The sequence below is a fragment of the Meles meles genome, chromosome 21 (assembly GCF_922984935.1).
Source record: "Meles meles chromosome 21, mMelMel3.1 paternal haplotype, whole genome shotgun sequence".
Lineage (NCBI taxonomy): Eukaryota > Metazoa > Chordata > Mammalia > Carnivora > Mustelidae > Meles > Meles meles.
In genome coordinates, this window is record NC_060086.1 from 6,591,091 (window position 1) to 6,618,785 (window position 27,695).

The following is a 27,695-nucleotide window of genomic DNA, read 5'->3' on the forward strand; positions in this document are numbered from 1 at the left end:
AAGGCAGACGCTTAACCGACTGAGCCACCCCGGTGCCCCTCAAAAAAAGAACTTTAAAAATCCAAGCACTGGTCTCCCAGGGCTCCTCCCTCCAAGGTCCTAGCCAGCTTCCAAGAAGACCCCCACTGATCCCTTCTGGTAGGGTATTGGTGGCCTTGTGTAGTCCACTCCCACACGGAATCAGGGTGGCCCACGTGACTAGCGGAATATGGTGGACGCATGACGCTATGACTTCTGCAACCGGGTCATAAAGGGCAGTGACGCTTCTGCTCGGCTCTCTCGGGATGCTCGAGGAGCCCTGTGGAGAGGCCCTGACAGGCACCGAGGCCTCGGGTCAGCAGCCAGCATCAGCTTGCCGCCACATCAGGAAGCCACAAGGGTCCTTGGGTGGGGACCCTCCAGCTCCCATCACGTCCTCAGAGGGCTGCAGCCCAGACGGTATGCGAGCACAACCTCAGCAGAGACCCCAGGCCTAAACCACCCACCCAAGCTGCTCCCAAATTCTTTTAAGCCGCTGAGTTTAAGGGGTGATTTGATACACCAACAGCAGACAGCTAAAGCAACCCCTTCTTTTCCTAAATGCCCCTGCCAGGGCCACGGCAGCGGCTTCCCCAAGTCCCCCATCTCTGGGTCATGCCAGTAACCACTTTTTACCCTGCCACGGTCTTTCAGCCGCTGTGTGAACGACGCCTTCTATCGAAAGCCTCTATATGTGAAAGAGCTGGTGTGCTTTCCTGACGGGACCCCTTAAAGTTGTAGAAAGAACATTTCTTAATCCATGAAAGCAATACATTCCCTGGTATCTCGTCCTCCCCGCTCCCAAACCCAGCTTTGGAGAACTTTCCACTCGAGTGGCCGGGCCGCTCCCGCCCCCCACTCCTGCTCTGCCACCTGTCCCCACCTGCCCTGCTCTCTGGTCTTCCCACGGGGCTTCTAGTCACAAAACGCCACTCTCGTTCCTGGCTCCTCGGGGCCCCAGACACACATGGCGACGGGGAACCTGCGTGGGGAGTATGGAATTTATTTTATTGTTCTGAGTCTGGATGTGTGTTCCTTAGACGTCACGGTTCCCGGATGGAGGGGACGTGTCCCCCCCTCCTGGCCTCGTAGTGCCATGGGCCTGTTTGGATTGTTTTCCAGGTTCAAAGTGCACTGAGAAGGCTTCACAGTTTTAATACTTCCTAGAATGCTCAACTGAGGCGAAGTGACAAAATGGCCCCCCCACCCCCGCCCGCCAGAAAAATAAAACCCCAAGCCCCCCGACAGCAGCTGCTACGGCCGTATGAAAAAATAATACAAATTCTTCTTAAAAAATAGATTACACAGAAAGAACCCAGAGGACAGAGGGCCACGGCGGGGGAGGGGGACACCTGGAGAGAAGCCGGGGGGGTGGGGGGTACTGAGATGAACTGCGGGGGCAGGGATGCTGGTGGACACCTGCCTCGTCCGCTCTGCCCAGCGTCTCTCTGTGGCTCCGCCCGGCAGCTCTGACCCAGAGCCCCGACTCCCCTGTCCCCCAGCGGACCCTCCCTTCACCCTGAGGCCTGGTACCTGCTTCTCACTAAAGTGGCTTCAAGAAAGAAACGAAGAGACCCCAAGCCAAGAGAGGCCTGCGGCTGAGCTACGGGGGGTTTCCATCCTGCAGGGGCAGACCTCTCCGCATTTGGGGGTTTGGGTAATTGTCGATACCTCCGGCTACGAGACACCCCCCGGGGGGCGACGCACCCCAGCAGCGCGGCCCCTCCCTCACTCCGCGCCCTCCCCTGCCTACCCAGCCAGTACCGGGCGGTCGGAGGCGTCTACCAGTCCAGCCTCAGAGGCGCTGCAGACGGGTGGGGGTGCGCAGGACGGCTGGGGCGGGCGGAAAGGTGCGGGATGGGGCAGGACTCACGCGGGCCCTCCAGCTCATGCAAGGAGAAGCGAGAGGGGGCGGCCCCACCACGGCGGAGGTAAGGCAGGGCGAGGTGGCTGTGTGTGCGCGTGCAGCCAGGCCAGCTCCGGGGCCACGGCCTGCAGGGGAGGAGAAGGCAAGGCAGGGCCCGGTGCCGGGGAGGAGTCTGGGTGCCTGCCGCCCAGCTGGGGGCTCCACACCCCGCCACGACCCACAGAGGAGCACGGTGCCGGCGGTGGGGATGGGGACGGCTGGGTGGGCCGGGCTCAGTCGGGGACCTCAGGGTGTGCAGGCAGTCCGCTCTCGCCGCGCCGGTAGGTCTCCCAGAAGCCCTTGTCCAGCTGCTCCAGCTGCGGGCCCAGCGGCAGGTGGCCGGCCAAGTGCATGCGGAGGGTCTCCAGCCACTGCTCCAGCTTCCCGAAGGAGGGCCTGGGGGGCAGGTGGATGGGGTGGTGGGTTCTGCTCCGTGGGGGACGGGGCCCGCCCCGAGGGCTGCTCCTGGGGGAGCCCGGGCTACACTGACCTCTTCTCAGGGTCCAGATCACAGCAGCGCACGGTGATGGGGAAGAAGCTCGGCGGGCAGTTCGGGGGGCAGTAACGGTCCAGGAAGCCTCGCACATTGAGACCGAAGTCCATGGTGCGGGGCAGGTAGTCGGGGTCCGCACTCACCCGCCCAATGATCTGTCCCGTGCAAGGCCCAGCAGTTACCCAGGGTGGTGGAGGGCTTGGGGGGGGTCCTTGGGAGGGGGGGGGCTCAGAGCAGGTGCCAGACCACCACACGCCCCCCAGGGGTGCAGGCTGCTGTGGGCGGCCCCTGCAGACTTCCAGCCCGCAGCCTGGGAGTGTCAGGGGTGGACTGGAGCCACCAAGCCTGATGCCAACTGCCGCCCGCCCCCGGAACCTACCTCGCACAGGACGATTCCAAAGGAAAACACGTCCACCTTCTCGTCGTAGCTGCGGCCTGGGTGGAGAGACCGGCTGTCAGCAGGCGAGGCTGGCTCAGGGACCAGGCGGCCGGGGCCAGGAGGCAGACGCTAGCAGCGTCCACGGGACCAGAGCTTGGGCTCTGCCCCTTTACCCCCCACTCCTAACTCCACTAGGTCTGAGCAAACCCTTGGGGGATGAGGATGAGAGCCCTGGGCAGGGAGGTCCAGACCCAGCTTGACCACTGACCAGCTGTGACTTTAGGCAAGTCATGGACCATGTGGTGGCCTTGAAATATATCCATGTCACACCCCCAGGATGGGTGACCCCTGCTCTATTAGAAAAAAGGTCTTTGACCATATGATTGTTAAGGATCTGGAGACGAGAGAATCCTGGATTATCTGGGTGGGCTCTAAGCACCGTTATGAGGGTCCTAAGACTGAGGAGGAGGAGAAAGGAGAGGCGGCAGGGGCCACGAGCCCGAGACAGCCCCCGAGAGCCAGGAGAGGGTTCTCCCCTCAGCTCCCTGGAGGGCGCACGGCTCTCCTGGATTTCCGATGTTGGCCTTCCAGAACTAGGAGAGAATGCACTTCTGTTGTTTTAAGCCGCCCAGCTGGTGGAAGTCTGTTGATGGCAGCCCCAGGGACGGGCTCTCTGAGGCTTGGGTTCTTCAGCTGTGATGTGGGGAGTACGAATGTCTACCGTGCGACGTTAACGACACGTACGGCTGCTCCCACGTGTCCGATTCTCACTAGTTTACAAGCCTCAGCTCCTCAGCGGATGCTCACAGACCCCCCTCCTTAAAAGTAGGGAGCGAGCCCCGTCTTGCAGATTGTCAGTGGGCCGGGATGTGGGCGGTGCTGGCCCCGAGAGGCCCCGTCCCTGGCCGCCCTGACCCCATGTGTGCACCTGCCTGGGGGGGGGCTTTATAGCACACCGTGTAGCCACACGTGGGGCACTGGGTGACAGGCCTGACCAAAAAGATATGGAGCAGGAGAGAGGCCCGCCACCTGCTCCCTGGGCCCCGTGGACATGTCGCCTTGCATGGGACGAGCTGGTTTGATTAAGTTCAGGATCTGGACATGGACAGAGGACGGTACAACCACAAAGATCCTTAAGAGGGACGCAGGCACGAAGGAGACCTGACGACGGACACAGAGGTCAGAGAAGGGGCCTCTCGGGCCAAGGGACAGAGGCGGCCTGTAGAGGCCAGAAAGGAAAGGGGTTCTCCCCTTGAGCTTCCAGAAGGGACCTGGCCCAGCTGACACCTGAGACCGACGCTGACTCCCCACTCCACGGACTAGATGGTAACTTGGTTTCCAAGCCACGCGCGGGGGCGATCTGTTACAGCGGGACAGGGAACGAGTCACGGGAGCCGAGGAGGGAGCCAAGGGGAGGAGGCGGAGGCCGGGGGCTGGGGGGCCGCAGACTCACCGTTGATCATCTCGGGCGCCATCCAGTACGGGTTACCCACCACCGTGTATCGCTTCTTGCGGTCCGGCTTCTTGAGGCTTCGCAGGTCGGCGGGCTGTGTCTTCTCCTCCACCATGAGCCGGGCCAGCCCGAAGTCGGCTACCACCACGTTCTTGTTCTGGGGTGACGAGGAGGCAGGGCCACGCTGGGACAGGCTCCCGGACCACCAGCCCACCCCGTGCCCGGTCGGGACCACTCCCGGGGGCCTGGGAGTCCTGCGCCCGCCCCGTCAGGGCGCCAGGGCTGCCCGGCTGTGTGAGGAAGGTGGAGGCTCCCCTTCAAGACCCAGGTCCTCTGCGGGGCGGGACAGCTTTGTCTCTTACTCCTCCCTCCAGCAATCTGGGGAGGTTATTTTCACGCTCACTTCACACGCGCTATTACTCAGGCCCAAGAGAGGTTAAGAAAGCTGCCCAAGGCCAGCCAGCTGGTCAGCTCCAGTATTTCCGGTCTGCAGGAGCCCCGTAGGCCTGGAACCCTGCGGAGTGGAGATGCTGACTGCTGTGTCTGCCCCTCACGATGGAAAATCAGGGGGCGCCTGCGTGGCGCAGTCACTGGGCGTCTGCCTTCGGCTCGGGTCATGATCCCAGAGTCCTGGGACTGAGCCCCACATCGGGCTCCCTGCTCAGTGGGGAGCCTACTTCCCCCTTTCTCTCTGCCTGCTTGTGATCTCTCTGTCAAACAAATAAAATCTTAAAAAAAAAAAAAGGATGGAAAATCAGGAAGGGGCCCCCCGAAGGGCAGGGGAGCACCCCAGGGCACCGGTGACAAGTCAGGGGGCCGGGGAGGTCCTCTAACGGACCCTCCGTGCCAGCACCAGGATTGGCCATGGTGCCCGGACGCTGAGGAGCGGGCCCAGTGGGGGAGGCCACAGGGCCCCGGCCAGGAGGGGCTTAGGACCAGGCTAACTCTTAAGAGAAGGACTCTGTGTCGCCTCTGGGAGTGACAGCAATACAGAGCGCTGCCTAGAGGACGCTGTACCAAGACAGCAGGCCAGGGAGGGGCTGAGCACCGGCAGGGTCCGCCAGGATCGTTCAAGGGCTGCTTCCAGCCCCATCCCTCTGTGCAGACCTCCACTTTTGAGGGGCCCCCCCAGGGACTAATGATACAGCAGCCGCCCAGACCCGCAATGGGAAACAGCTCCAGGGAAACCAGCCAAGGCTGACCAGTGGATTCTCAGAGGCCCCAGATGGTGGGCAGAAGTTCTGCTTTGTGCAGAGATGGATTCTGGGGATGGTGGCTGGGGGGCTCACAACTCGCATCAGATCCTCAAGGGATGCCCCCTGCTGTGGGTGGCGTCTGTGACAGGTCACCCTCTCCAGGCCCTGCACCCCACAGGGGCTCAGCCCTGCAGTGACGCTCATCACCAGCAGGGGCAGTGTGAGCCCCGAGGTCCAGCCCCGCCCACCTCGGCGCTCACCGCCCACTTTCTGCTGCTTTTAGAGCCTCCGGGAAATTCTCAGTGGGCTGGGACACCCGCCCCTGCCCCTAAACCGCAGGGACTCTACAGCGACCAACTCACTGCTTCCTGAACGTCATACTGCCCGGCCTGAAACCCTTCTTGTGCTGAGTTCATTCGGCAAACGCTTGCCTGGAGAAACTGCCTCCTCCGAGGCTGGATCTCAACCTGTCTGTAGTGGGACGAAGAGTTTCCTTCTCCAAATTTATGTCCACTTAGAACCTCAGAGCGACTGTGTTTGGGGCTTCTGCAGACGCTATCAGTTCAGATGAGATTATACTAGATCGGGGGGAGGGGTCCCTAAATCCAGGGCCTGCTGTCTTCGTAAGAAGAGGACACACAGTGGGAAGTCTCCGGCAGAGGGTGGAATGATGTGGCTGCCGGCCAAGGAGCGCCAAGGAGTGCCAGCAGCCTCCGGAGCCGGAGAGAGGCACGGGACAGATCCTCCCCCGAGTCTCCAGGAGGAGCCAACCTTGTCAGCACCTGGGTTTGGGACTTTTCGCTTCCCGAACCCCGCGAGTGCGTTTCGGCCACATCTAGGCTGTGGTTCTTTGGGATGGCAGCCCCAGGATACGAGTGAGCCCCATCTCCAGCTGGGCATGGTCGGTCACCCCCCCACTGTCTATGGGCCCCTCCATCCCCACCCTTCAGACCCCGGGCTCCCTGCCCCTCTGCGATCCCCACTTCCCAACTTCAGTTGTGTGCCCCCAGAGCCTCTCGGAAGCCGGCCTTGACCACGCCCGCCCACACGCCCAGGCCTCCCTGCAGATCCGCCCTCCAGACCCTTGGCTGTTAGTGCGGCGTGCTGCAGGCCTGGCCCCGTGCTGTGCTGCAGGCCTGGCTGCTGTGCCGTGGGCTGTTTTGGCAAAAGCCGCGCTCACGAGCCGTCACGGGTTACCCATCACTTTCTCCTTTATCCGTTTATCAGAGCCTCCCCACAACCGGGAGCCACAGTCCAAGCAGATGGCCACGCCGGGTCTGGCAGCCTCAAGCCAGGATCCCCATCCCTGCAGGGCCCCATGAGGCCAGCAGTGTGCGGGGCGGGGTCTCCCTCCCCGGGCCCAGGCTGCTCACCTCTCGGACCAGGCAGTTGTGGGAGTTGAGGTCCCGGTGGATGATATTCATAGAGTGAAGGTAGGCCTGGGGGCAGGGGGCACGGAGGTCAGGGGGCCGCTGTGCCCAGGGAGCCCAGCCCAGCCTGGCCCTGGCTCCCCAGAGGCTCACCCCACTCGGATGAGGGAGGGGTGCTCCTCCCCCGCCCCCAGCTGATCCCCTCTGCTTGCTCTCAGAGCTTTCTGATCGCTTCCGTCTCTGACTTTCCAGTAAAGTGTTAGGTTAGTGGGACAGAACCTTGGTACAAGAGGGGTCAGCTCAGCCAGCCCACAACCCCCCGAGCCTACTCACCATCCCTGAAGCGATGTCCTTGGCAAAGCTCACCCTCTGACTCCACGGGTACTGGCTGTCCTGGTGGGGGAGAAGGGCCAGGATGGACCAACGGGGCCACAGCGGCAGAACAGTCGGGTGAGAGAGATCAGTCAGGGCAGCGAGCGTCCCGGCGAGTCCAGTGACCAACCCCCTCCCCACTCTAGCACCCACGTCTGTCCGCATCGCAGGGGTGTGTCTGGATAACTCAAAACATCATTCTCGGGGCGCCTAGGTGGCTCAGTGGGTTGAGCCTCTGCCTTCGGCTCAGGTCATGATCTCGGGGTCCTGGAATCGAGCCCCGCATGGGGCTCTCTGCTCAGCGGGGAGCCTGTTTCCGCCTCTCTGCCTGACTCTCTGCCTACTTGTGATCTCTCTCTGTCAAATACAAAAATAAAAATCTTTAAAAAACAAAACAAACAACAAAAAAACCCACATCATTCTCCACTATGGGATTTCAAACACAAAGCGGGGGGGATACTCCTCTATGACTCCTGCCCCAGCTCATTGGAGGAAAAAAAAACTAAAAACACCATCTCTATCTTCAACACAATCCTGTTCTTTGAGGTTTTTAGAAAATCCGAACCTGCTTTCCTGTACGGGCAGAGACTGACGCGCCCAATGAAAATGCCTACAGGGCACCAGCGAGCAGGGTTCTGGGCTCAGATCCTCCGGGGAAATGCTTGGTCCTCCCCCCTGCCCCCCGCCGGGGACCTCGAGTTGGGGGGTGACACACCGGAGCATATCAAAGACGGGCGTGCAGTGAGGAAGCCCCAGAGGGTCCAGCTCGGCATTTCCAAACTGAACTTGACCACAGCACCCTTTCCGGGAAGGTGCACCTGTTAGGGGCCTGCAGGGACCCAGCCTGAGGGAGGGAGGCACCTGGGGAGTGGGAGGGGAGCAGGACCGCTCGGTCTTGGGGGGGTGCACCGAAACGGGGCACCATCCGCGAGCACCGGGGTGCTACCAGCTCCTCCCCAAATCCGTCCTCAGTTTGGATTTGCAGTTTTTCTCTAGGCCCTTAAACAAAGTTCCGAATTTCGCAGAACATAGTAAATAGTAAAAAAGCCCCCTATGGGGACAGCACAAAGGTGCCTCTCCTGAGGGGTTCCACCCCCCAGCCCGGACAGGTAAGGCTGGGTCCAGCTGCCCTGGGCCTGGGCGGGGTCAGGCCGGGGGTCCACAGGACGGCCACCCCGAAACAGCCTGTGTGTCCGCTTGGAGGAGCTGCTGCCCGCTCAGGACGTCCGCTTTAGGTGGGAGGGGGCGGCTCCCCGTCTCCCCGTCTGATTCAGAATCAGGGCTCCGAAGCTGGAGGCGAACCCCGCTGAAGGGGCTGGGGGGGGCGCCAGAGAGCAGCCGCCTGCCCAGGGCCCACGGTGCTGGTGGCGGGGGTGGGGCGGGCAGCGGGCGGGATCTCGATGCTCACCATGCTCTTGATGATGCCCCGGAGGGTGCCCCCCTTGATGTACTCGGTGATGAAGTTGAGCCTCTTGTCCTTATAGAGCACCCCGATGAACTTGAGCACGTTGGGGTGCTCCAGGCATCTCATGACCTTCACCTGGCGGGGGGCAGACAGGCTAGGCCTGGGGCTCTGCCCCCATCCCTCTCCTCCCGCTGCCCTGCCAGAGGCCCCCGCCGGTAGAGTCCCCACCGTCTGGCCCCGTCACACCCGCCGGCCCCCATGAGGTCTGCGAGGGCCCCGCCCACCCCCCAGCGATGCCCTTGCCTGCCTCGCTCTCCCAGCAAGACACTCTGTCTTCTTCCAGCGTGTGGCTCAAGCGTCCCATCCTCCCGGAACCCCGTGCCGCCCCCTCAACAGAGAAGCCTGGGGAAGGTGGGGGCGGGTCCACTTGCCGACCTCCTTGAGGAACGTCCTCTGGGTCTCTTCGTCGAACCGGATCAGCTCCTTCATCACCATCACCTCGCCCGTCTCCCGGTGAGTCACCTGTGCGGGGACACCGAGGCACGGAGACTCAGCACCGACAGAGGCTCTGCTCTCTGCCCGCCTTGCAGGAGGTCCAGCTGCTCCCCAAAACTGCAGGGGAGACGGGCACACCCGGCTTGAAGCTCTTCACGGGCATTTCGGGGGATGTCCCCAACCCCCGAGGGGTGGGACTTATCGACCGCCTCACGGATGAGGCTTCCCGATAGCGCGAGGTCACCCAGCAGGAGGGAAAGCGGGTGGCTGGGGTTCGGGTCCAGCACCGCGCGACCCTGAGCCCAGCCCTCTTTCCCCTGCTTTGCTGGGAGGTCGACTGGCGGCTCTATCAGGAACTCCCGTCCCCTGGGATGGGGACCAGGCACAGGGCACCTTCTGTATGATCCTGAACCTTCCAGCCCAGTCACAGCAAGGGGACATCAGAGCCAGGAAGGGCTTGGGTCTCTACTGAGGGAGCGTGGGATGGCGTAAGCAGTGTACGGCCCTTGAGGGGTTGGCCTCAGGCTCAGTGCAGGGCCCCGGGGAGGGACCCTTCTGGATCCCACTCCCCACCTTCCAACCACATCCTCCACATAAAGTTAGGGGTCTCCCTGAAGTGGGTCCCCTCCTGCTAACCAGCTCAGGGAAGCCCGGCCGGATGAGAGTATGGGCCAGGGGGTCTGGAAGCTGGGGGCCCCTTCCACTGTGTGTTCCTGGAGGCAGTGGAGGGAGGCAGGAGGATGGACAGGTCTCACCGGGACGGCCCCCCATCCCTGCACAGGCGCGCCCCGTACCTTGATGGCCTGGCCGAAGCAGCCCTTGCCCAGCACCTCCCCGTGGATGAGGTCCGACGGCCGGAAGATGCGGTGCGGCCGGCAGACCACGCGCAGGGACTCAGAGCGCCCCAGGTCCTTGCGCTGAGAGGCCGGGGAGCCCAGGGAGCCGGCTCCGGGAGACCTGTCGATGCTGTAGCTCCTCCTGGGGAAGCGCATGCGGGGCTCAGTGTCCCTGGGGCAGGCGGGCACCAGGTCTCTGCCCCGACCCCTCCCACGCCAGTGCATGCAGTCGGCACCCCCACCCCAGCGCGGGACAGCGTGGCACAGGGGGCTCCCCTGGGCGGTCGTTCGGCCCTCGCCCCATCCTGACGCCAGCACCCAGGGTCCTGTCCTCCGCAGCAGCACCGTCTGCCCTTGGCCTTCTCTGCCTGGGGACCCGAGGTCAGGGAATTCGTCTCCCAGCATTTGGGTGCCAGGCCCTGGGGTGTGGAGCCAGCCAGCCTGGGCGGGTGCTGGAGCCCCGCCGTGTGAGCAGCTCTACAGGCCAGCTAGGGCTCCAGACAAACACAGACAAGCAGGAACCACAGGCCTTTGACACTACCATGTCTCAGAGTAAATGTGATTTTCCCAGAAGGTGTCCCCCCCCCGCCAAATCTTTGTCCGGAGTCCTGAACAGGCCTCACGGTGAGTGCTGTGAGGACCCAGACTGCCTTTGGGTTTCTTCCTCGTGCTCCCCCTCCCTTCAAGAGAGTTTGGGGCTCCTGGCACCTCTTGCCTGGGCTCCTGCAATGGCCCGTGAGCCATCTCTGGGCTCAAGCCCCCTGGTGCACAGGGAACCAGCGCAATCTGTGGAACACACCCTTCAGGGGGCCCACCCCTCCCCAAAGACATTCGATGCTCCCATCGTCCTGTCTGCTGCTCCCTGAAGCCAGGGTGCTGGTCCCCCCAAGAGCGCTCTGTAAGGCTGACTCGGCTGCCGGACTAGGGGAGCCTCAAGAGCAGGGACCAGGCCCCACCTCCGAGGCCCGGCGTCCCGTTACAAGGCACGGGGCTGACTCACAGGACAGGCTTCTGCCGTGGGGAGCTGCCCACCTCCCCACTGGGAGTGTGAATTGGGGAGCTCAGGGGGCTGGGCTCAGGCCCCGGCCCATGGCCCAGTGTGTCGTGGGGGTCGTGCTCGAGGGTTAACTGCAGCAGGCGGCTGGTTTCCTGGATCAGCAGGTCAATCTGGGGAGAGCGGGTGTGCAGATGGGTGAGTCCAAGGCAGGGGAGGAGACGGGCATGAAGGCACCCCGACCCTGCTCACGGGACCCGGGACCCCCACCTCATCCAGGGGCACATTCCGGATGGGTGTGCCATTGATTTCCAGGATCCGGTCTCCGACGTGGATGGAATTCTTTACGTCTGGGCTCATGCAGCCTGGGTCTACCCTGTGGGTAGAGAGAGGAGTGGTCAGACCCCTGCCTGCCTGTCCCCCCCGGAGCCCTGACGGGAAACCAAGGCCAAGGGGATCAGACCGGGGAGGAGGAAGTGAATTTCTCTGTGGCGTGCCTGACCGATGGCAGCGGTCTAGATCAGCAGTTCTGGTTGGGTGGGGAAGAATTCTGTCACTGACGACGGATGTCGGCTGTGGCTGTGAAAGTGGAGGAAAGTGGGATTTGCTGCTCCAATCCTGGAGGCTCAGACCGATCCTTCCAACTGCCTGGTGCGTTTCAGGCAGACGAGGCCCCAGGAGGAGTCCCCTGCGGGTCTGGAGCCATTGGCTTCCTGAGTCCCAAACAAGCCCCTCAAGCTGAAGCAGAGGTTTCTCCTCCTGCAGACTCAGAGGGAGGGGCCAGGAGCCCACCCTGAGCCACAGCCGCAGCCTAGAGGCAGGACGGCACCCACGCTTGGACCCGTGGAACGGCCAGTTTGCCAAATTTATCTGCTTCTCTGAACCCCTTGGCTACCTTGTTTTCATTTTGTCTTCACGCAAGCTTTTTTAAGGGATGTTCACTTTGTCTCTGCCCTGAGATGGGGGAGGGGTAGGGAGTGGGACAGAAAGGAGACGGGGGACTTTAGGAAAAAGGTTCATAAGGGGGCGGCTGGGTGGAGCAGTTGGTTAAGTGTCCAACTCAGTTTCCGCGTGGGTCACGGATCATCTCAGGGTCATGAGGTCGAGTCTTGCATTGGGTCTGTGCTGAGCGTGGAGCCCGCTCAGGATTTTCCCTCCCCCTTGTCCCTTGCCCCCTGCTCGTGTGTGTGGGTGTCTCTGTATGCGTGCGTGTGTGTCTGTATGCCTGCGTGTGTGCTCGCTCTCACAAAAAAAAAAAAGAAAGAAAAAGAAAGAAAAAGGTTCATAAAAATTCTCCGTCATCAAGAATATAGTCTCACTCGGGGAGAAGCTCTCTCTTACTCTGGGAAGCCAGGTCACTCGTGCGAGAGGAAGAACAGACTTGGGGACCACCACAGTGCAGCCATCGCAGGAGTAAGCGAGACAGCCAAGAATCCTGCATGGGTCCCAGACCATCTGGGGAAAGGCTGCTGGGGGCAGGAGGTTTACAGACTCAAATCTCACAAATGACTTATTGATTATGTTTCAAAGGGAAAAAAAATATCCTGGACAGCGGACGGAGGACTGTGCTTCTGACCGAGTAATCAATGGCGGGCTTTATTGACTTCGTGGGTCTGGTCGGTGGCCACAAGAAGGACACGGCATCACGACGCTGCATCAGGTCAAAACCCATAAACCGAGTCTGACGAAGGGGTGCGGAGGGCGTTCTGCTTAACCGCTGGCCCATCCTCTTTGTAAATGTCCAGCTCGTGGGGGACGACGAAAAGCTGAGGACTGTCACACATTCAGAGACGGAAGGGGACACGCGGGTTCAGGGCCATGAATGGTCTTGGGCTGGAGGCTGGGTGGAGGGAAATGGCTCTAAGGGTGGCATTGAGAAAACTGGCAAAATGTGAACGTGGACTGTCCAGCGGGTTGAAGTATCACGTTGGTGCTCGATTTCTTCAGCGTCGTAACAGTGCAATGAGACACGATCGGTAATTGGGCAGGAGAGCGCCCTTGTTCGTAGAACAATGTCAGGTGTCTGGTGGGGGCAGAAGGCCAATGGCGCTTGGAAGGGAATCTCAAGCGACTTAGTAAACAACAGTAACGTGTACATATGTGTACGTGTAAATATAAATCATTGCAGCATACACATACACATATGTAGAAGGAAACACATGCCCTCAATGTGGCCCCCTCCAAAAGTTACATTGGTGAACATCCTGTAAATTTGAAAATTTCCAGATAAAAACTCGGAAGTGAGTCTATGTCATCCATACAAACTTCTCGTGGGCGCAGTCTTCGAAGTATATCCCTCAGCCTCCCTGCCTCCCCTCTGTCTCCTGCTACGGCGGCAGGAGGCTGGGGCATACATGAAGGAAACTTTCCTTCCGATGCTGTGATCGACAAAAAGCGAAGTGGTCCACGGGGGCTGGTTTAAAACAAACAAGTAAATCCGGTCAGCAGCCTCTGGGCAGGCAGGGCGGCTCCTCCGAGGGGCGTGGTGGTCTGGGCCGAAACTGCCGGGAAAGCAGCTGCTGGCTGGCGGAGGCTCCCGGAGAGAGGGAGGCAGGAGGAGTGCTGTTCCTTGGCTTTCTGTTTCTAAAATCCTGCCTGGCTTCCAGGGACCAGCTGGTCTGGGAGTTCCCCCGGCTCTCTCACCAGTCTGTCTGCCCGCTGCTGTAGACGAGGCAGCTGCTGGCCTGGCTGGTGTTCAGGGGGCGCAGGGGGAGGGGGGCAGAGGCAAGGTCAAGACCGGCCGCATCCTGCCCCTGGCGCCTCCCCTCTCCTGACCCATGCCTCACGGTGGTGCCGCTGGATCCCGCAGAAGCTGGCACTTGGCTCCCAGGCCCACTAGTTACTTCTCAAGGAGTCCATCAACACCCAGGAGACATCTTAGAAGGCTCCAAGGTGTCCAACTGCTTCTCTGTACAAAGCCCAGAGAGGGCAGGGGGCTGCTCGGCATCACACAGCTGGCAACTGCCGTCTCCTTCACCTGCCTTCTTGCGTTTCACACCTTTTCCACATCCTTTAGAACCCTGGTTGGGGACGACCTGCTCATCGCTGGTCTTGGTTCCCCGCATCCTGTTGGCCTGAACACGTTTTTTTCTCCCCCCTTCTTGAAGAGTACTTTCACCAAGGACAGAATCTTAGGCTGATGGTTATTTTTGGCTCAGGGCACTGCTGAACACATCATTCTGCTTCTTTCCAGCTTCCACGGTTTCTGTTGAGAAATCCACTGCCCCTCTTTGAAGATGTCTGTTTTCTATGGCGACATTTTTTATTTTTATGTTTTTTTTTTGAGAGAGAGGGTGCCTGCTAGCAGGGGGAGAGGGAGGGAGAGAATTCCAGGAAGCCTCCACATTTAGCACGGAGCCCGCCATGGGGCTCCGTCTCACGACCCTGAAATCATGACCTGAGTGGAAATCCAGAGTCAGACCGACTGGCTCAGGCTCAACCGACTGAGCCACCCAGGCTCTGTGGCCACTTTTAAGGACCTTCTCTTCCAGCTCTGGCGTAGTAGTTCCACTGGATGGGGTGACCCATGGCTGGAGGTCTGTGGATTGGTACAGTTCTAGGATGTGCTCAGCCACTGTATCTTCATTTTTTTTTTTAAGATTTTATTTATTTGACAGAGAGAGATCACAAGTAGGCAGAGGAAGGCAGAGAGAGAGGAGGAAGCAGGCTCCCCCGCCGAGCAGAGAGCCTGACGTGGGGCTCGATCCCAGGACCCTGAGATCATGACCCGAGCTGAAGGCAGAGGCTTTAACCCACTGAGCCACCCAGGTGCTCCAGCCACTGTATCTTCAAACACCACCTCCCTCCCACCTTCTTGTGCTTCTCCCGGAACGCCAAATGGCCTCCCCATGTCCTAACCTCTGTCCTCCACGGGTCCTAACCTCTCTTTCACAGCTTTCATCCTTTTGGTCTCTGTCTCTTCCTTCAGTAGCTTAAAGCCCTACCCCACCGTTAAACCCTTGCATTGAGTTTTCTGTTATTTCGTTCCTAGGGGTTCTATTTGGTTCTTTTCCATTTACTTGGAATTTATTTGCTCTTTACTCATTTCTTCCAAACGTCTCTTAGTGATTACAGCACGCGGAACGTAATGATTTTGTACTGCTTCTGATCGTTCCCGTCCCTGGAGGTTCTGTACGTCTGGTTCTCCTTCCTGTTGTTTCAGCTGACTCTTGCTCACAGCGCCCCATCTCCGTATGCGTTCAGTGATTTTTCACCGAACTGCTCATCTTCCTTGAGACCCTTTGCTAGTAAACTCAGTGAAGGGACCTGCATCTGATTCTTTCAGGGACTGGGAACACTGCCAGCGGGGAAGCACTTGAAACTTGTACCGTTGGGACTCGGGAGTTTCTGAGCCATCCAGGCCTATGAATTTGGTTTGCAAGCCCAAGTTCATGAATTCTGGGAGGAGATTTCCCCCTCCCTTTCCATTTGGGCTCCAATCAGTTTATCTTTCGGTTCTGGGAGTGGGGGACTGATGGAAGGTGTGGTCTGTCTCTCATTCATCCTTACCTGGGGGGCCCTCTGGGATCTCAGCCTGATGGAGGAGGAGTTCTCTAATGGGACTGGCTTCCTGGAGTCGGTCAGGGCTTCCAGAGGCCCAGCGTGAAAGGACTTAAAAACTGAAGCTTAAGTTGCCTCAATTTCAACTGGGCCTCAGGGCATGGCTGTCTTCCGCCATTCTGCTGTCTGTCCTGGGCTCCCTGCATCAACTATCCTTGACTTGGTCACTCCCCGTTCTTGTTGGGTGACACACGGACTAAAGAAGTTTTACATATTTTATCTAACGCTGGTCATGGTTTTTAAAGGAATGAGTGGACCAGGGATGTGGTATACCAGGTTGTCAGAGCTGGGTTCTATGTGTGTCCCAATGCTTGCCCTAGAACCCGCCCCCCTCCACCCAGAGCACCCACCGGCACAGCCAGACTCACCCCTGGACGCGGACGGTGTGGGAGTGCTCCGTGCTGCAGCCCGGCGGGCCATGTGGGGGGTCGATGGAGACTGAGAGTCCACGTTTGCCATGAGCCGAGGCTGGGATGGATACTAGGGTAACTGTGTGGGGCAGGCGGGAGCCGGGGGAGTCGGGCAGGATCTGCTCGATGACGGGGGTCACCACGGTCTGGTAGTAGCAGCGCCCACTGCGAGGGCCACGGATGGCAGGGACCCAAGGAGGGGGAAGGAAAGGATGTGAGGACGGCTATCAGCATCACCGCTGCCCCCAACTCCCTGCCCCAGGCTCTTCTCTCCTCCCCACCTCCCTTTACGGCTCCCCAGGGCAGGAGGGGCCGGAGGGTCGTAGCTGCCCAATAGGCCCAGAGCAGGAACTTGTCCTGAGCATGTCCAGCCCAGCCCCTGCCCCCTCAGTCATTCTGGGCTCATCTACTGCTGTCATGCTTGTGAGCTGGCCAGGAAAAGGCCGAGGGATAAATCCAGTTCAGGAGGAAATCATTAAAAGCCCATTTGGGACTAAGCCATGCTGCCCAGGGAATCCAGCTTCATCAGCACCGTCGAACAAAGAATTTGTCTGGTCTCTGTCCTGGTTCCTGGGAAAGAGGCTCTGAGTCTTTGGAAGAGGAGTGTCCCTCAGCCCATACCTGATCTTGTGTTAACAGATGACTCAGGGTGGGGGGCAGTCACCAGGAAAGAACCAACCATGTGACTAGATGGTGGGGGGCAGGGGGGACCTGTGACCCAGCCCGACCTTGGCGGCGGCAGCGAGGGTGGGCGGCGGAAGAGTAAAGCTCCATCACGTGCCCAATGACTCAACCAATGGGTGCCCACGTAATGAGACCCCAATAAAAACTCTGGTGATGTCAAGGCAGGTCGGGGTGTCAATATGTCCTGATTCTGAGGTGGGGGGGATGCACGGAAACTCCGCATTTGGGGAGCCCCCCCGACTCTGCTCTTTGCCTCACTTCCACTGGCCGGTCCTCATACAGGGGGATCTGCAGCCTTGATCAAAACCCCTGAACTCGGGGCCAGTCACGGACTGGGCCAAGCTTGTGGGGTGCGTACCAGAACTGCGCCCCCAGAACTGCGCCCCCGTGACGCGGGACAGCGGGTGTCTGGGGGGCGGGGGACGCCCTCGCTGTGACTCCTGCGTCCTCTCGGTGACTTCTACACCGAACTTGTCCTCACACCTGCCCCACGTGGGGAGGGAAAAGACGCTGGTGTGGGAGGCTCGGAACGGGGTGGGCACCCCGGGCTCGGAGGGGGCCTGGGCACTCACCAGTACAGCTTGGAGTGCTCCACGAGCGTGTAGGTGTCCCCGTCGCCGATGAAGGTCCCACACGTGAGGCAGATGAAGCACTCGGGGTGATATTTCAGCTCCCCGGCCACCTGGCAGGGGGTGGCAGAGACAACCCAGCTCAGCGGCTCCTTCCGCCCCTCTGGATCCTCCCCTCGGAAGGGCAGCCCCAAGCCAACTTTGGGGGCCTGGCTGGCCGACTCTAGAATGCTGGTTCCAAAGACGCACAGACAGACCAAGGGGCTGAGAGGGCTGGGAGGTGGGGGGCAGAGTCTGAGCCAGCGAAAAGGAGAACCAGAGAGCGCTGGGCTAGGGGCACCCGTGAGGACACAGACATGCTGGCACCAGGTGCATGGTGTGAGCGGGGTGGGGCGCTTACCATGACCAGTCCCTTGGTGATGTGCTCTGAGCACCCGTGGCAGGACTCTCCGTAGCGGGCCCAGTAGTCTCTCTTGCAGAAGAGCTGCCCATCCTTCTCATAGTACTGGTGTGAAAGGGGGGCACTGCACTCACAACACCTGGGGGGAAGAGGCACAGGGACTCAGTCTGGCCCCTTTCCCCAACAGCAGGTGCCCCTGTAAGAATGAGAAAAAGGGGCACCTTCCTTGGGCAGAAGCAGCGTGTGCTGGGGCCCAGGGCTCAGCAGGTGGAGTCTGGGATGGCTTCAGCTGGAAGCCTCTGTGCAGTGCACAGCTTGCACAACCACCCACAGCCGTTCTGCCTCCAGAGCACCAGATCACCTGGCCAACCTGCCAGCCCCAGGGTGAGAAGTGCTCTTCACCTCTGAGCTCCTGTCCCTTGTCATGCAAAGGAGGAGGCCCAGGGAAGGGAAACGACTTGCTCTTGCTCACCAGTCTGGTGGAGCGGGGAATATAGAACCTGGGCACCCGGGACTCGGGTGGGGCTGATGCAGATGGCCGTGACCAGGGGGGAGCTGTGGAGAACTACCAAAAGCCGGCACCTGCCCACTGTCTGGGCTCAATGTACTTAATCCACACTGGCCACCATGAGGCAGATGAATTCTGGAGGCTCGAGACAGCCGAAGGTCATGGGGTGGGTGCCACAACCCCAAACAAAGCTCCTCCCTGTTCCACTATGATATAAGGCAAGAATGTAGCTTGGCAGACCCCAGCCAGCATCACTGAAGACGGAGGAGCTCCCTGATTCCTAGACCTCATCTAGCACTTGGATGCTGTGGTCCCAAGAAGGGGGCTCAGCCTGGGCCGGCTCACCCCTGCTCAACCAGGACCCCAGCGCCCGCCCCTGCCCTCAGGGGAGCAGTTACACTGTAGGTATGACACCCAGATGTGCAGTCATCAAGGCTGGGACCTCCTGCCCTGCCGGGAGGGGCTACAGGACAGGCCCAGCTGGGGCTCCTTAAAGGACCTGGGGAGAAATGAGGCTCCTTCCCTGTGTTATCCCATAGGCCAGAAGCTGGACCTACATGCCTGGCTTCCTTCCACCCAATTGAATTGGATGGGGACCAGGAGCTCAGCTAAGTCAGGACAAGCAACTGCAGAAATGCACGATGTCCCAGGAGCCATGCTGAGTTTTGGAGACCCTGACGGAGGGTCCTGGCTGCACAGGTACGTCTGGGCCAGAGTCTGCGTGAGCAGAGAATCTGCCCAGCTCCTCCACTGCCCTCTGAACATGCTGGGTCATGTGCCAAGGTCATGCAGGGACGGGGTACAGGCTCAGAGCTCACTCCCAGTAAGGAAACAATCCAGGAGAGAGGAGGGCAGGAAAGATGGGGACCTGAGTGAGACCGCCAGGACCCCAGGCGGGCAGGGAACCATCAGCCTCTGCAGCCAGCCCTCTGATGGCGCGACCTCACTCACTGATGCTCTTTAGCAATGGCAGACAGAGAGGGGGAGAGGGCGGCAACCCAGAGTGCTGGTGGGACACTGTCCCTTTAAGAAGATCCAGCCAGTTCCCCATTGTCTGGGAGCCTGAGGGGAGGGGCTGGGGGACCACAGCCCGGGGCAGGGTGTTGGGGAGGAGAAAGGCACAAAGCGCCTGGGTTCAGATGCACCCGGGTGGGGGTGCACCCAGGAAGGGGGGGTCCAATGAGCTCCCCCTAGGAAAGGTGGGAGTGGGGGAGGGAAGGCCTCCGGAGACCGCCCTGGGACGCGAGAGGAGGCAGCGGAAGCAACGCTGGCCGGGAGCCATGACGTCATCCCCAGCCCTTCCTGCCCCCGCACACCCGGCCCCGGCCCCCCGGGCGCCCTTAGGGGGCGCGCATCTCACCGCGGGTGGGCGAAGGGGCAGGGAAGGCTCGAGGCCTGGAAGGAGGCCGCCCTGGAGGAGGGGGATCCCCAGTGCACGCCCGCAGGGACCCCAGCCTGGCGGGAAGGTGCGCAGCGGAGGAGCCAGCTCCGCGAAGAGGCGGGCGCGCACCGCACCGTGACCTTGGCGAGGCTCCCCCACCGCCCGCGCGCCTGTGCCATCCGCGAGTGATTCACTTTGCCCTTCCACCGGCTAGACACTCGGCGCGTCCCAGCAATGTCACCACAGAAGTCTCCCCCTCACTGCCGGGCTGCAGGAAGCAGGGCCCCGCCTGCCTCTGGGTGGGTGGGCTGGTGGGGGCTCAGGGGAGCGGCCTTCCTCTAGGGGAGGAGAATGCTCCTGTGCAGCCGGCCAACTCCTACACCCCCCCCTCCCCGCACAAACATTCCTCACTGTAGTAGCCCTGGAAGCCGGGGCACTGACTCCCCCAAGGACGGGGGGGGGGGGGGGGGGGGGGGGGGGGAGCCCATTGGGCTCCCTGGGCACCACTTCCTTGAAGCCCACTCAGTCACCTGGTTGGAGCGCCCCCCCCCCCCCATGCAGCCTCCATCAACAGCCGTGGCCGGCACCCCCACTCTCTATCACCCCGAGGACTCTCTGAGGTCCCATGCCAGAAGTCCACAAACGCTGGACCCAGAGGGAACGGAAGTGCTTCCTGCAGAACACTGAACCCGGAGCAGGGGCTCCACCTCGGACAGGGGAGCAGCTTGGGGCGGGCACTCAGGGCCTCAGTGGACCTCTGCATGTGGAAGGCACAGAGGAGCCCCTGGCCCTGTCCATCCCTTCACCTCTCAGGCCAGTATCTGGCCACCAGCCAGAGCAGGAAGCGGGGGGGCTCTAAGGGCACCCCACCCCTGCTGCTGCTTCCAGCACGGATGTCAAGGGGGGAGCACCAGGCACCGAAGGTGTGTAGAGAAGGCACAGGTCCATCCCTCCCAGGGATGCCCTCCAGCCAGGGCCACATCCCCGGACACCAGGGGTAAAGAAAGAACGGCCAGAGGACCAGCTTCACAGGGAGACCGGATCAAAGGGCCAGAAGAAGGCTTAGCAGCCGCCCGCCTGCCTCCCCCAACAGGCGGCCAACAGTGACCAAGGAGTTTCAGTTCTCCTGTCCCCGGAGCTGCCCGCTCCCAGGTAGGTCTGCCCCATGGGGTGGCCTCTGGCCCCAGGGGGCCCTCACACCAGGCGGCCTGCCTGAGGTCTGGGTTGGGTTGGGCAGGGGGATTTGCACTTACTTGGCTCCTCTGAGGAAGCGGCTTCTTCTCAGGGCCAGCATCCCTTGCAGCAGGGGTGCAGCTTGGGGGGGTGGGCCCGGCCAGCTGCTTCCCCATCCTACTCCAGGCCCTCAGGATTGGAGGCCGCAGAGGGTCAGAGGGTGGGGCCAGAGCGGCCACACGGGGGAGGAGGCTGCAGGGCTACGGGGGAGGAGGCTGCAGGGCTGTGGCTGAGGAGGCTGAGGAGGACTTGGTCCGGGCCCACAGGGCCCACAACAGGAAGCCGTTGGGGGGCCTTCTGCTGGTGCAGGCAGGGAAGGGGGGCCCCACACTCCGCCCTCAGCCCTGTGCACCTGGGACAGCGCCCTCCAGGCCCCTCAGCCAGGCTCGGGACTCCCTGGGGACAGGGACAAGCCCCAAAGAGCTGCTACTTCCGATGTGGCTCCCAAGGGGACAGAGACTGACTTCCATGGATGGTCTGTCCTCCTTGCCTGAAAGGTCCCCCGGAGAGGGGGAGACCGCACGCTGGCCCGGGCTATGAACCGTGTGCCCGCTGCGTGCTCACCCCTACTCGCCCGGGGCCCAGGCCACCCGGCCTCTGAGATGTCACCAGAGCTACGACGGGGCCCCAGGGCCGGAGGGCTGCTGGCTTCTGAGACGCACCCTTTCCGGTCAGCAGCTGGACCTGAGCAATGCTTGGACCACTCCGTCCGGCCGTGACCTCCTGGGAGGTGGGCCCACAGGAGGTGGGACAGCTAGAACGGAGAAAGGAGTGGGCCCTGTGGTGACAGTGGCCCCCGTGCTTGGCTCCTCTGAGGAGGCAGGCTTTGTGCCTTTGCAACGCTCCCATGGCAAGGAACTCGAGGGCCCGGGAACCGGTGGGAGCCCCACGTCACGGCCCCGAGAGGCTCCTGGGGACAAAGCAAGTAGAGTCCAGAGCCCAGCTGCCGGGTGGCCTTGGGACTTGGGCACGCAGTGACTCCTCTCGGACAGTGCTTCCTAACTGTCACGGCAGTGAGGACACCATTGGCCTGGCTCAGATCTGGGGGCCGTTGGGAGAAGCGCAGACCACTGGGCCAGGAGCGGGTGTGGAGGCCAGAATGCCGATGCCGTGGCTCTTACTGCCTGTGGGGCCGCTTTCGTGGTGGGAGCCTGCACCCCCACCACACCAGGGACGGCGGCACATCCTTCTTCCTCCTCCCTGGCATGGGCCCGACTCCTCCTGGTCACAGGGCAGGGAACCCTCCAAAGCTAGATCCTGTCCCCTGCCCCCCACTCGGCTTCCCAGTTGTGGCTTCCACGGCTGCATTCCCGGCCCTCCCCTGTGTCTCCCCAAATTCCACCTCCCTCCCCGACCTCAGGACAGGGGTCCCCAAAGTTCCTCCGGATTCCTCGTCCCCCTCCTGAATCCCACCCACCATCTCGGCATCCTGGCCCCGCAGGAGCTGCCTCTCCAGCCTTCCCGCCTCTGAGGGGTCCCAAAGCACCTCAACCAGCTCTGGGCCGGGCCCTGCCACCCGGGGCGGCCTGCCACATCTCAACTCGACGTGGCTGGGCCCAGTTTGGCATCAGCCCGCTGCCATGGCTCCCAGGGAGCCAAAGGAGCGCCATGCTCCCCAACGCCCAGGGCAAAAGCCGAGGTGGCTTCAGATGCTCCCCTGCTATTCTCCAGGGCCCGCACACGCACCCCTCACCTCTTCACCTCTGCAGTGACTTGGGGCGAGGCCGACACAGGCTCTAGCCCTCGCTCTAGCCCACGGTCGCGTGTAAATGCACAAGTCACGGTACCTCACAGGGGGATGGTGAGGGCTTCACGCCATCCAGCTGGCCCTCGAACGATGCCAGAGTTAGGGGCACCAATGCCCGCACAGCCACAAACCCATGGGTAACTTTCAACTCCCCCAAACTTCACTACCCCCGGCCTGCTGGTGCCCGGAAGCCTTCCCCGTCACATCAACAGTCAATTAACCCGTGGTTTGTATGTCATAGGCAGCACCCACCGTATTCTTACAGCAAAGCAAGCTAGAGAGAACGTTACTAAGAAAATCACAGAGAAAAGATATCTATGGTATCATACGGTACAGAAATCTGCATAGAAGTAGACCGGCGCAGGTCAAACCTGGGGTGTTCAGGGTCAAGGGTAACGTCAAAAACGCCCGATAAACAGTGGCTAATACGATCGCTAGCGGTAACTGTCCCCTCTCTCCATTTGTTGTCACTGTCCTAGGTCAGGCCTTATGAGCTCAGATCCCTGAACTACTGTGACAGTCCCCACCCTGCCAAGTCACTGCCATCTGCCCACTGGGATGGCATTTTTCACTAGCACTTCCGCCCACATCCCTCCCCTGCTTTCTGCAAACCCTCGGCTGACGCCCTAGTGCCCTTGGAAGGGCCTTATCTTGGCCTTGGGGTCCTGATACAGGCTGATCCAACCTTCCTCCCCCGCTCACTCTTTTCCAACCAGATGAGCTCTTCCCATTTCTGTCTCTGTGCGTGTGGCTTTCTCCGGCTATCCAGAGCCCTCTTTGTCCCCGAAGACCCCTTTGTGAACCCCTGATCGGGAGCCCTGGGCCCCGTGCCTGCCTCTCCTCTGGCCTCATCAGCCAGAATCATCGCTGGCTGTGTGACTGGTCAAGAGAATTAACGTCTGTGTCCCCAGTAACAGAGACAACACAGTATCTGATTAGACAAAGTCCTTAGAAGGATGCCAGGCCCTTGCTAAGTTGCAGAAAATGTTGGACGTTGTTCTTAAAGAAAAAACAAATAGACAAAACTTGTCAGAGGTTCCTGCCGGCGGAAATAAACCCCTGTAGCGGGCGGCCGATGCCTTCCCACCCCAACTCTGCTCTTCAGCGACTGGCCCTGTCCTGCCACCCTCCATCCCTGCCGCCGGCCAGGCCCACTGCCTGGAATTGCTTCCTGCCACACCCCCCACGCAGGATGTCTCAAGTCTCCGAGACCCCAGTTCTGGCCCTATGGCTAACCCTAAGGCTGTCCCCTGCACCTGCCTCTCGGGATGGTCCTGCTGGGTGGCTGGGCCATGTTTGGGTCCCCGGTGCTTGGCCACAGCCCTGACCTTGCTCTCTAACGCTTGGAGCTGCTTCCTGGACAAAGGGGCTGGCCTTATTGGGCTGTGACTGTTCACAACTAGCCTGGGGCCTGGGTTGTATCCTCCCTGCTTCTCTGGAGTGTGAACACCCCGTAGGCAGGGGCACACTGCCCTCCATGGCCTCCTCCTGCCTAGGTGCCAGAAGGCCTCAGAATACGGGGGGAAATGCAGGTCTCCCTTCTCCTCTCCTAAGAGATCTAGGATGACAAAACAGAAAGGCCCCTGGGGACCTTCTAGTCCCCATGCCTCATTTTACAGGTGGGGAAACTGAGGCCACAGACTTGCGGGGAGTCACAGCCGGAGCTGGCACCAGAGGGACTAGCCAGGTCTTCCAGACCGCTGAGTCGGCCTCTGGTCGCTGGCAGGCCTTGTTCGGGGCACCCCCACCCCGGCCAGCCTGGCCTACCTGAAGCAGTCTGCGTGCCAGTCAGCACTCAAGGCCTGGAGGTACTGGCCGTCATAGATCCTCTGGCCGCAGCTCGCACACACGGGCAGCTCACTTCCTGCAAGGACACGGGCAGTCAGTAGTCCCTCTCGGGAGGTGCGGTCTGGTGCTGGTCTGGCCTGCCCGGCCCACCCCACGGGGACCCGGCACCTTCTCCTGCACATACACCAAGCACCCGGATACTGTGCCTAGCAGAAGGAGAAAGGACGTGGGTCTGAGAGTCTCGCTGAGACCTTGGCTAACTTGCTAGTCCTCTGTGGGCCTCAGTTTCCCTATTTGTCAACTGAAGAGGAGGATGGGATGTCCACTCTCCAGCAACAGCGTTCTCCTGCCGGGACTCCTGTTTAGCAAGGTCAAACCGGAGAAAGCCAGAGGCAGCATTTAGAGATAAGGCAGCGGTGGCATTCCCGTCACAGCTCCCCTGGCTCTCCAGGAAGAGGAAGCTTCAAAAGGGCAGGGACTGGACAGGGCTGGGATGGTGTACTCCAGAGCTGAAGCCCCTATAAGAGGAGAAAGGCAGCCCAGAAGTGCTGGCCTCATCTGACTTTCAGCGATGCCTTGGCCTCTGAGGGCCTGGGGCTTTACAGCCGGGCACTCGCAGACACCTGCTTTGGGGACGCCTGGTGCCTCTTCAAGCCGGCCATTAGGCGTGCTTAGTCATTCTAGGGCCTGGTATCCTTGGAGCTGGGTGGGCCCTGGAGGACCCCCCAAACCTACTCGTCCCCATTGTACAGATGGGGAGACTGAGTCCTGAAGGGGGCAGGCCTGGTCATACCGTCAGGCTCCCAGGCCACAGCCTGGCCCTCCGTGAGGATGCAGGGACCAAAAGGTAGGGAGGGGTGACAGTGAGAAGGGCTCTTGCTCCAAGTAGGCCTTCAAGGGCCTGGGGACAGCTGGCAGGAGCCCTAGGGAAGGGCAGGGCTGGAGGAGTTGGCATCAATGGGACCTGGATTGGACCAGGTGAGCCTCTGTGATGGCTGCTGGGGAAACCCCGGGAAGGGGACACCAGGGAGGGAGTCTCGGAGGTCTTCATACCCTAACTGTCCTGCAAGCCAATCCTTGGGCCCCAGGAAGGAGAAAGGGGCTGAAGAGGAGACTAGGAGGAGAGTCATCTTCCCAGCCAAGACGGATGGCAGGCACTGACTGGGTTTGGTGCAGGGAGAGGGGGTGGAGGCCCCCAGGCTACCGCCGACGGTTCCTGGAGGAGGCTTCTCAACCCGGCCCCAACCACCAGTACCGGGGACCAAGTACCCAGCCCCCAATCGTAAAGACGGGGAAACTGAGGCCTGGCACGTAGCCCCCATCCCCGGCTCAAGGTCAAGGAGCTGGGCGGGCGGCTCGGACCCAGGGCTGCGGCTTTCCCAGCCCCTTTCTTCCCCGCCGGCTTAGAGACAGGATAAGGGGCGGCCCCAGTGAGAGCACCCGGGTGGGCAGAGCACGCGGAGGGAGGCCGGGGCCGGCCCGGCAGCGCCTGGGACTCCTCCCGGCTGGTCTTCGGTCGGGGGAGGGGGCAGGCGGGGATGAAAGGGAGGAGGGGCGCAGCCCGGGCCGAGCGGGGGGAAACCGGGTGGGAGCGTGTCAGGGAGGGGCCGGAGGGCTCGGGAAGGGCGAGCTCATCCCGGAGAAGGCAGGGGCGCGGCCTCGCGGCAGACCCGGCCTCTGCGGCCGCCGGGCCCGGCCCCCTCCCGTGCGGCCGCTCCCCCCACCCCCCGGGCCCCGGCTGCCCCGGCGCGACGCCCTCGCCCGCCCGGCCCCGGTGGGCGCCCCTCCCGGCCCGCGCCCCGCGCCCCGCGCACCTTCCTCTCCCATACGTTCTTCCCTCCAGGTGCAACAAAGTAGCGTCAACCTCATGCACTCGGCGGGGGGCGGGGCCCGGCGGGCTGGGGCTGGGGGCGGCCCGGGCCCCGCGAGCTAGCCCGCAGCCGCAGCCGCCGGCCCGGGAGCCGGAGGCGGAGAGCGCGGGCCGGGCCGGGGTGGGCTCGGGGCTCCCGGCGCCGCCGCCGCCTCTCGGACACCGGCTCGGCACCGGCTCCGCGCCGCGGCGGCCTGGGGACCGGGCGGAGGGGCGGGCCGGGGCGGGGCCTGGAGCTGCGGCACGGGGGCGGGGCGGGGCGCGGGCGAGCGGCCCAACTGCCCTGCGCGGCCCCGCCCCGCGCCCCCGGCGGCGCCCCGCCCCGCCCTTTCATTCATCTTCGCCCGAGCGCCAAGTCCCCGCTGGGCGCCGCGGGGCGGGGCCTCGTAAGCGCGAAACTGCGGCAGCGGAGGGGGAGTGAGCCCCGGCGCGGCAGCCTAGGAGGATGCGGAGGCCCGGGCGGGGGGCCTCAGTTTCCCCGCGGGGGGCCCCTGTGACCTAAGCCAGCTGGTGACCAAGAGCCCAGACCGGCGCTGGAGGAGGCGGTGTGGACCCTGAGGAAGGACCGTGGTGGCCGCCTTGAGGAGGGGCGCCTCTCACGTCCACTCCCTCTCTGACCCCTGCAGTGAGGTCAGGCCCCGGCGGGGGGAAGGCCGTGGCCCACGTCTCAGGCCCTCACCGGCTAGGCAGGGAGCTAAAGGAGGACGCTCTGGGGAGGAGTGGACCCTTGAGGGGCTGTGACAGATGTGCTCAGGGGTCTGCTCTCCCCGGTGCTGGAGACTTGGAGCTGCAGCCCTGCCCAGGGTGCAGGAGGAGGCACAGCTTTGGAAAGGCCAGAGGAATTGCGCTGTCCCCAAAGCATGGGTCCCCGGTCTAGCACTGAAGAGATGAACCATTCTGCCTGGAAGTGGAGAATCCTAGAATGCTGGACCCGGGGAGGGGTGACCCTTTCTCCGTGTTAGACCCCCCCTTCATCCCATTGTGAAGTGGTGAGCGGAGAGGCTGAGCACCATGCCCAGGGGCGCCCCGTGAACAAGGGGCATGTAGATCTGCCCCCGCTTGGGTTCTACACGATCACAAGTGCGCAGGCTCCTCTAGCCAGGGCCAGCAGCCGGCAAGGCAGGGGCCCTCAGCCCTGGGTGCAAAAAACAGTTACCTGGGGGAGGGAAGAAAATATTAGAATTTTAATTTCTGATAAGAAAGAAGCTGGGCTTTAAAAATACTTAGCATGTTGGGGCGCCTGGGTGGCTCAGTGGTTTAAGCCTCTGCCTTGGGCTCAGGTCATGATCTCAGGGTCCTGGGATCGAGCCCCACATCGGGCTCTCTGCTCAGCAGGGAGCCTGTTTCTCCCTCGCTCTCTGCCTGCCTCTCTGCCTACTTGTGATCTCTCTCTCTGTCAAATAAATAAATAAAATATTAAAAAAAATACTTAGCATGTATACAGGTGTTGGTGCCCTTGCTCTGTCTCTTGGTCAGATGGCTTCCCGAGCAGGCCATCGTGCAGCCTGGAGGGGGGCACAGAGTGGACCCCGGGGGACCCTGAGCCTGTGCCAACTTAGCTGGGCGATATTGTCAAGTTTTAACAAAACTAACGTTCACAGAACGGACCTGTGGCTGCCAAAGATTCC

The 27,695-nt window shown here is 61.7% G+C and overlaps 1 protein-coding gene across 2 annotated transcripts; it reads right to left on the reverse strand.

Moving 5' to 3' along the window:
- Positions 1–997: 997 nt before the first annotated feature.
- Positions 998–26,218, reverse strand: LIMK1 (LIM domain kinase 1). 2 transcript variants are annotated; one of them, XM_045994007.1, is made up of 16 exons: positions 26,012–26,218; positions 24,177–24,273; positions 17,541–17,679; positions 17,144–17,253; positions 15,846–16,052; positions 11,188–11,293; positions 10,924–11,090; positions 9,882–10,065; positions 9,028–9,114; positions 8,596–8,727; positions 7,149–7,208; positions 6,819–6,884; positions 4,250–4,406; positions 2,797–2,852; positions 2,415–2,572; positions 998–2,320 (listed from the first exon to the last, which is right to left on the reverse strand). In XM_045994007.1, the coding sequence occupies exons 1-16, from the start codon at positions 26,064–26,066 to the stop codon at positions 2,158–2,160; spliced, it is 1,944 nt and encodes a 647-aa protein (XP_045849963.1). In that variant the 5' UTR covers positions 26,067–26,218; the 3' UTR covers positions 998–2,157. The 2 variants fall into 2 exon arrangements, with proteins under 2 accessions (XP_045849963.1, XP_045849965.1); XM_045994009.1 differs by lacking the exons at positions 24,177–24,273; positions 26,012–26,218 and adding an exon at positions 20,683–20,844.
- Positions 26,219–27,695: the final 1,477 nt, after the last annotated feature.